Below are 8,899 nucleotides of genomic sequence, written 5' to 3'. Positions count from 1 at the left end.
GAAACAGTTTCATCAGGCTTCTGTTGCCTCTGGTACAGCTTGTATCTCTCAGCAATTACAGTTGGCTTGGGCTCTAAGTGATCTCTTAGCTTAGTGACAAGTTCGTCGAACGTCTTGGTGTTCGGCTTCTCTGGTGCGAATAAGTCACGTAGCAGGTCGTAAGTTGGACCTCCAACTACACTCAGTAACACTGCTACCTTCTTCCTCCCGTCAGTGATTCCATTCGCTACGAGATACTCTGTCAATCTTTCAGAATAAGATGACCATTGTGAGCTAGTTGCTTCAAAAGGACCAATAGCACCAATTCTCGTCGCCATTTGTTGTATTGTTAATAATAAGAACTCAACTTGATACAACAATAAAAAATAAGAAGTTCACTGAATCACACGCACTCTACACTCAACACTCAAGAACAGTTAATTACAAAAATCATTAAGTATTTATACCAACAGAGAAACCATACAATTATTAATAACCACAACTATGCAATAATAATAATAATACATTAATGAATCATAAGATATTACATGTAATAACATTAACCATTTCCATACATCACAATTGGAATTGATCAATATGAGATATATGTCAACTGAACTGAAACTGTTTACAATAGTTTCTGCAATAATTTAGGCTGTTTAAAGTTCATTAAAATAATTTCTCCTTTTTATTATTTTAGTATTGATTAGCCTAGACCATTTTTAGATTTTTTAGATTTCAAAATTTAGAATTTAAATCTCAGTAATTATTATAGCAACTCTTGATCTTTAAAAACTTGACAAATATTGCATGAGAATATCCTCAAATCAACATGGAGTAAAACATTTCAATGTAGCTGAAGACATGATCAATGGAATAGAAATCATTAATTTAAAAGAAATTTAATGATGGAAAATAATTTTAGCTGTTGTCAGCTCAACATTATACTTGTTTTAAGAGTATTTGCTTTGAGGGTTGAATCTCTAAATACATTAGCATATTGCCCTCAATTTCATTGTCCTATATGAGGGCTAGTTAGCCTTTATAAAATGAGCAAATTTTGTTTGCCTCATGGCAGAATGCATCAATTTTTACTGATGTCCACAAAATTGTGACTTTATATGATAGCTATATAGATTTATGCTCATCAGATTCAAATGTACAATTATCATAATTAAACTGAAACTAGAGCTAGTCCATCACATTGTAGCTACATGGGTGAAGCCACTATCATGTCAGTTTAAAATAAAAAATTCTGTCTGTCAATCTATTGGCATCATGTGGTTGTTGATCACTCCTAAAAGGCATGATTGAACAGATGAGTTCACAACATCATTCCATAAGCACTCATTATTGTTTTCGAGATAGCTATAGCAGCTGCTGTTATTGATACAGTTGAGTGTTATTCCTAGAGGCATAGCATAGTCCAGCTCTAATCAAATTTAAGTGAACCAACAGCAACTTTGAGTATATTTTTTCAAAACTAATGAACTAATTAACATAGCCCAGCTCTAATCAAATTTAAGTGCAACTTTGAATACCAATCAGTTCATTAGTTTAGAATTAATATACTTAAAGTTGTTGTAGGTTCACGTAAATTGGTTCATTAGTTAATTAATATACTCAAAGTTGTTGTAGGTTCGCTTAAATTGGTTCATTAGTTAATTAATATACTCAAAGTTGTTGTAGGTTCACATAAATTGGTTCAGTAGTTAATTAATATACTCAAAGTTGTTGTTGGTTCACTTAAATTTGATTAGAGCTGGGCTATGCCTCTAGGAATAACACTCACTTGTATCAATAATAGCAGCTGCTAGCTATCTCGAAAACAATAATGAGTGCTTATTGAATGACGTTAAATATTACTAGTTAACAGAATTGCCAGATAGGTCTGACCAAGAGTTAAAGTTCATAATTTAAAAAAAAAATTTATGTTTCTCAAAAAAGTTCATGCATGCAAAACTTGAAAAAATTAATCAAACTTTAGTAAAATGAATGTAAAACTCAAAAAACGTATGTGTGTGTTTAGGATGGTTTAGTCATTGAATTAAGCCTCTAATTGTTATCTGATGAGGAAGAAGGGCTATAGTAGAGCTACGATACAATGACAAATCATCATTTCCATATATCAGATAATGGAGTGAACTTGATGCATCCTTCATTTAACCTACTGTATACACCTACACACTTTACTTCACACCTACATATTGCTACAGGATAATTTTTAATTTGCCAATTTTTTATGAATTAGCTACATGTATTTGAATTTTGCATTTAGCTCATACATGTGTATCCATGTATTAAAATTATAAAAATTATTTGTGGTGAAATTTTTTATAAAAAATAAAGTAGCGCATCACTTTTCCAATAATCTTATTGTAAATGTATAATTATTATTTACTTACATGTAGATCAGTTTGATGGAGCATGTTCACAATAACTTAATAAGTAACTTTATTAATTTTAATAATTACTAATTTTGTATTATTGTCTTTTTGTACTTTTACTGATTTTTTTATTAGAAATTGCTAACCGTTTTAATTCAAAGGTAACACAGGAACACTTGCTATCCAATATCCAACAGGTTTGTATTGTGTACATTAATTACATTAGTGTGTGTGTGTTGGTCCTTCTTTAGAGATTAATAACTTTGAATGAGTGCATCATTTCATCAGTTACACAACTGTGCTCCAACTCACAAAGGGTAATAATTCTTTCTTATTTTCTGTTTCTCAATTGTTGTATTGATTTTCTAAAATACAATGGAAGAGGAAAAGCTTTTTTATTACTGTTAGATTCTGCCCATTAAAATTTAAATGATGCTTAAATTTTACATGCATGTACACGTACTTGTGCAATATGTACATGTATATACTACATCTACAATGAAAGTTACTGACAAAACACCCTGTACTATAGTACAGGGCATTAGGAGGGAATTGACCAAATTTCATCAAAAATTGCTAGAAGAGAATTCTCCATTTTTAATAATTTTTCTTATACTTGTGTTATGTTGCGTAGCAAGTTTGAGTTGATTCCAATCAAAATTGATTTTTTTTTTTATTTTTAAAAATTACTGAAAATTGTGTTTTTAGTAAAATTCTACCAAATTGAGTAAGAGAGAATTCTCTGTTTTTATAATGAATCTGTTACATTTACACATACATTATTATAGCAAGTTTGATCAAAATTGATTTTATAATTTGTTAGGATCAAATGGCTACATTATCAAGTGGTTATGAAGGACAATTGAGTGCTATGTCTGATCATTTGTGTGAGCTAAGGGACAAACTGGCTAAGACTGAAGAAGGATCTGAAAATCCAATAAAAGGAAGGGTTAGTTTATGTATTTATTATGACATTTTATTATCTATTAATTTATTTATAGAGAAAAATGAAATAGAGAACACAGACAACAGCTGCTTCAATAATTACTGTAACCATATAGTGTCGCGTAGCTAGCAGCTCCTCCCTTAGAGCAGAAGTTGCTGCAGAAAAAATAAAATGAGCTGCTGTAACTTCACTACAGTTCTTTATTTCATCACTCTTAGTAGGTTGTAGCTATTATTTTATTGAATGATGAATATCATTATAAAATTATTGTAGCATTAAATGAAATTAGTATGAAATTCGCCTTGGGATGGGTATAAAAAGATCAATCACAGCCACTCTATCTTATCAGTCCTATCATAGTAATACACTCTTTATAATACATCAGTATTATGAAATTTATCTGTGTTTTTCTTACTCTGTTTATTCTAACAGTAGAAGCTGAAAGAAGTGCAGAAAAAGACTTGGATTGGGAAACAGGACAAAAAGAAGCCTGGAAAGCTTATGATGAGTATGGCACACAAGAACCATCAGCTAATCGAAAGGAAAATGGTTTAGAGAGTGATGATTTCATGGAAAATGGTATCATGCCAGCAACGCAACCTCCTCAATTACCAGAAGAAGGAGAATCATATCAACCACAAAAGGCAGCTCATCCTCCTCATATATCTCAATTACCAGAAGGAGAATCACATCAAGCACGAAAGGCAACACAAGATGTTGACAGCAATGCTGCTGGGGTGAAAGTACAAGCTGGAAATTGTGCATGCGCTGAGAAAGTAAAGAAAGGTCTCCTCCAGGCTCTACAAAGCTGCATTAATGTTCTCAATGCTATGGAATCCTGTACCAGCCGTAACAAAAGAGCAGTTTATGAGAATGTGCAGCTTATGTCATCGTGTGCCTGCTCTCAAAAAGTTAATAGTGATCTCATACAGTCACTAAAGAGCTGCACTGATGCTATAATAACAACTTCAAGTTGCATTACAACCTTTTCTTCCTGTGCAGAGATCAAGAGCTACAATCCTAGAAGTGCATCAGGTAGCTACCAGTTACATATTAATAATAAAACTGTAGCAGTGTACTGTCATATGGAAGCTTTGTGTGGCATTGATGGAGGATGGACTAGACTAGGAAAGCTTGACATGACTCAATCCTCTTCTACCTGTCCCTCTTCACTCCAGCTGATTACACAGAGTAATACAAGAATTTGCACTAAGAATCAAGCCGGCTGTAGGTCTATACCTGTCCCTTCACAGGGTTTGAAGTATTCTCAAGTGTGTGGACGTGTCAGAGGTTATCATAGGTACACAGTTGATGGTTTCTTAAACAGAGGAATTGATCAAGTTTATGTGGATGGTGTTAGCATCACTCGTGGGTCTCCTCGTAAGCACGTTTGGTCTCTCGGTGGAAGCACATATAATGCTGGTTGTCCATGCAGTAGTTCTAGACGAGCTGCATCATTTGTCGGCAGTGATTATTATTGTGAGTCTGGTTTTCCAAGTGGTCCACAGAACACATTTGGAGTTGCCGATCCACTTTGGGATGGAAAAAATTGCCCATCCAATGAAGCAAGATGTTGTTCTCCCCCTCTTCTCCCTTGGTTTCTCAAGAGGATTGGATCCACAACTACTGATAATATTGAGATGAGGGTTTGCACTGATGAGGGACCAAGTAATGAAAACATTGGAATTGATCAATACGAGATATATGTCAACTGAACTGAAACTGTATACAATGATTTTTTTCAATAATTTAGGCCGTTTAAAATTCGTTAATTTTCTCTTTTTTACTGTTTTAGTATTGATTTGTCTAGACTATTTTTTAGATTTGTCAGATTTCAAAACTTTAGTTTCAAAAATTTAGAATTTGAATTTCAATAATAATTGTAGCGGCTCAATTTAATTTTAATTTGGTGATTACTATAAGAAGAATATAAAAACTTGACACTGAAATACGGCATGAGGATAAGTCCAAATCAACATGCACTAAAAAATACATGTATAGCTGAAGGCATATTATCAATGGAAAGGAAATCATAAATTGGGAGAAAATAAATGATAGAAAATAATTTCAGTAGTTGCTCAACATTAAGCTAGTTTTAAGAGTATTTGCTCTGAGGGTTGAATCTCTGAATACATTTTTTGTATGTGGTTACATCATATATCAAATTCAGTAATATCAGATGTCATTGTATAACAGCAGTGGAAGCAATACTTGGACCTCTATAGCATGAGAAAATTACTGAGTTGGACTTTTGATGCGTCCTACAGTGATAATACCTGTCAAAGGGATATATCACTGGGATATCTCTTGATATCCCTTTGACAGGTACATGTACTTATAATGAATCAATAGCAGTAGCTACAGTGCACTTGCTGCAGGAGAATACTAATGTACTAGTTAAACCAGACAATTTCCAGCCTGCATGCAGTCATTTATATGGTCAGCATAACTAAAAGTGATAGTAGATAAAAGGCCATACTGAATACTTACAGTGGCATGCAATGAATATTTCAGAAAAAATGGCAAAAATATCAAATTGCTTGCAATTTCCTGCTTTGCTTAAGATTCATAACTTCAAACAAAATGCTGTCATGCACATAAATGCTGTCATGCACATCATCAGTGCACCTGTTGTCCATAGTTCAAGACAAGTCATTGACTAAATTCCAAGTAAAATCATATTGATTATTATAATAAAGAATATGCACATTATAATTTTACATTATGATGTTCACGATAGGAATTTAGAATTATTTTAGTGGATGACTTGTCTTGAACTACAGACAACAGGTGCACTGATGATGTGCATGACAACACAGGTATTCTCTCAGAATAACAATCAGCATCTCTCATGCAAATTGACAAATTTTTTATAATGAACAGAACTAAAAACTAATGCATTGTATTTTAGCTAAATGGCCAATTCTATGATGTCAGTTAAAAATAAAAAATTCTGTCTGTCAATCTACTGACATCATGTGGTTGTTGATCACTCCTAAAAGGTATGCTTGAACACATGAGTTCACAACATCATTCCATAAGCACTCATTATTGTTTTTGAGATTGCTAGCAGCTGCTGTTATTGATACAGTTGAGTGCTATTCCTAGAGATATAGCCCAGCTCTAAGTGATCAAAGTGAACCAACAACTTTGAGTAATTCCAAACTAATAAACCAATAATCGTAGCCACATTCTAAACTAATGAACCAACTGTAAATCTAGCCAGGTAGTCTACTACCTAAAGGGGTAGATTGGCCTGGGGCAACATATCATTCTTAAGATCTAAATCTAAATAATACAATCACCTCGACAATCATTCCATGATTATTTTGACATTGTGAATGGTTAATGGTTAATTATACTGTCAGTCTGCCACGCCTCTCATTCAATTATGGACTTCTTGTTTGTGTCTCTTCTTTCTTTCCTATCCTTGCTGCTAGTTTACTGTTGGTACTAGTAAGTGCTATCTTTAGCAGATCTCCCTAGTTACTGTTTGACCTCTCATTAGTTTTTGTTATGCTCCTTACCGAGTTCTCAAGAGACTTGGTATCACTCATCCTCCAGTGAGGCCTTTCATGGGGAATGCATTACAAGTATTGAAACTGGTATGTGACCCTAATGTTGTGGTTATTTACATACAGACATTGTGTCATCCAATAGGGTAGAATTAGCCTTATGAACAAGTTGATTTCTGAGAGTAATAATAAAGTGTCCGGGTATGTACCACTGTATATACATATACATGTAGCTGCATGGTAACTTCAGAGGGAGAAATTTCGGTGAATTGTTGTAATCAAAGGGTTAAATTTATGGTTATGTACCATTGAGCAAGCATATAAAGGTTAAGGCCATGTTTACCCAACTCAGCATTTTTATGTGTTTAGTAAGCTAGCTAGGGAATTTTGCCTATTATGCTTTCGGGTACTGCCCCAAATTCCATCCTATTATGCTTTAAAACAAATCCAATTATGCTCATAGATTAAGGCTTTGCTCAAATATCAACTATCAAGTTACATGTACACGCATCTGTTAAAATCAGAATCTGAAAATTTTTCCAGTGATTTTGAGTCACTGGAAAATAGAATAGTCTAAGTCATTGGACTCTCCACGCTTGCATAGGTGGGTACTAGGCAGTTGGATTGTTGTACCTGTACAATCTGCCATATTGAATTGAAATCATCATGTGGTCAGGGGTGTAGGGCCAGAAATTTTGACTCATTATGCTCCAATAATGCCAGCATAATAACTTGCCCTATTATGCTCCAAATTATGCTAAATAGCATAATTTGCCTAGCCCTACCTGTATCTGTGTCTAAAAGTCTCCAATATTAATGAAAACAGACCGTAGTGTATATAAATGTGGCCTAAAATAGCAGGTTTTATTTTGGCTTATACTCCCATTTTAAATTTACTAAAATTTCCCCTCCAAATTTACTAGCCATAGATCTACATACATCTACTATTATTTTATTTATGGATGCACATGATTGATTTGTTTGTTTGTGTTTTTTTAGATTTTATGTTGGGGCAATGCCTCATATTGTAGTTGCTGATCTCGACCTCATTAAAGAGATAACAGTTAAACAATTTGATAAATTTACCAATAATTTGGTTAGTGGTTAGTCAATAACCTAATCATAGAAAATATTATTTTAGTACATATTGGTAGTGAGGGTTTCAGAGTTATCACTCATTTTCCCTTCATTGTACATGTAGTAATGAATATTACTAATTCTGAGATGCAGTCTCAGACTTTCAGTAACAATGTTTACACACATACGTTGTACATTGCATGTACACAATTATTGAAAAATAAAAGTCATTTTACAAAAATTAATATGGGTGATCCACATGGTCAAAATTTTGCATTACCAATTTGAAATTTTGTACTTTATTGCATGATTAAATTAATTTTTTATCATACAGAGAGAGACTTCTCTGACAATTGAAATACGTAAAAATATCAACATGGGGCCTGGCTTGCTATTTGCTTTTGGCGAGGAGTGGAAACACGTTCGACAAATTGTGACACCAACTTTCTCGACCAAAAAACTGAAATTGGTAAGATTAAAGTATCATCATTGCTAGTCTGATTGTATTATTAACAGATGATGCCTCTGATTGAAAGAAAGTGTGACACTCTAAACATTATATTGGAAGAGAAGTGTGCAAAAGGAGACAGCTTTGATATACACCAGTACACAATTATTATATCACATTAATTATTTATTTCTTATTTCTTATAGTTTGTATGGCCAGTTCACTTTGGAGACTATGCTTGCTGTAGCTTTTGGTTCTGAAGTGAATTTACTGAAAGGAGAGGGGAGTTTACTGACAGAGGCAGTCGCTGGATTATCTGATGATTTGAGTGAATCTATCATTACCTGGGAGGCATTATTCCACTGTAAGAATGAGGCTACCTTATAGTGAGAAATATTGGTGGGAAACAAAATATTGAGTTGGTTTTTCTTGCACCTTGACCACTTGCCATTGATGTGTGGAATGGGAATGGTGGTTTCTTCACAAAACTGCCAATTGTCAATATTAATGCCCACTAATGGCACCAATACATTTTTCCTGCCCTATA

The 8,899-nt window shown here is 33.7% G+C and overlaps 2 protein-coding genes across 2 annotated transcripts in view; both read left to right on the top strand.

The window, feature by feature from the left end:
* LOC109582404 (thromboxane-A synthase-like) overlaps positions 1–8,891 on the top strand; it is an 11,574-nt gene extending 2,683 nt beyond the window's left edge. The window contains exons 3-9 of the mRNA XM_019997084.1: positions 6,698–6,768; positions 6,821–6,917; positions 6,973–7,028; positions 7,827–7,923; positions 8,239–8,373; positions 8,421–8,509; positions 8,559–8,891. Of these exons, the coding sequence (XP_019852643.1) occupies positions 6,698–6,768; positions 6,821–6,917; positions 6,973–7,028; positions 7,827–7,923; positions 8,239–8,373; positions 8,421–8,509; positions 8,559–8,739 (726 nt within the window). The 3' untranslated portion in view covers positions 8,740–8,891. The remainder of the gene's footprint in view (positions 1–6,697; positions 6,769–6,820; positions 6,918–6,972; positions 7,029–7,826; positions 7,924–8,238; positions 8,374–8,420; positions 8,510–8,558) is intronic.
* LOC100633214 (cytochrome P450 3A19-like) overlaps positions 8,860–8,899 on the top strand; it is a 2,080-nt gene continuing 2,040 nt past the window's right edge. The window contains exon 1 of the mRNA XM_019997076.1: positions 8,860–8,872. Within this exon, the coding sequence (XP_019852635.1) occupies positions 8,860–8,872 (13 nt within the window). The remainder of the gene's footprint in view (positions 8,873–8,899) is intronic.

The sequence above is a fragment of the Amphimedon queenslandica genome, unplaced genomic scaffold (assembly GCF_000090795.2).
Source record: "Amphimedon queenslandica unplaced genomic scaffold, v1.1 AMPQUscaffold_13385, whole genome shotgun sequence".
In the NCBI taxonomy this organism is placed as follows: Eukaryota; Metazoa; Porifera; class Demospongiae; order Haplosclerida; family Niphatidae; genus Amphimedon; species Amphimedon queenslandica.
The sequence above is the reverse complement of the archived record's forward strand: the minus strand, read 5'-3'. Positions and strand labels throughout refer to the sequence as shown.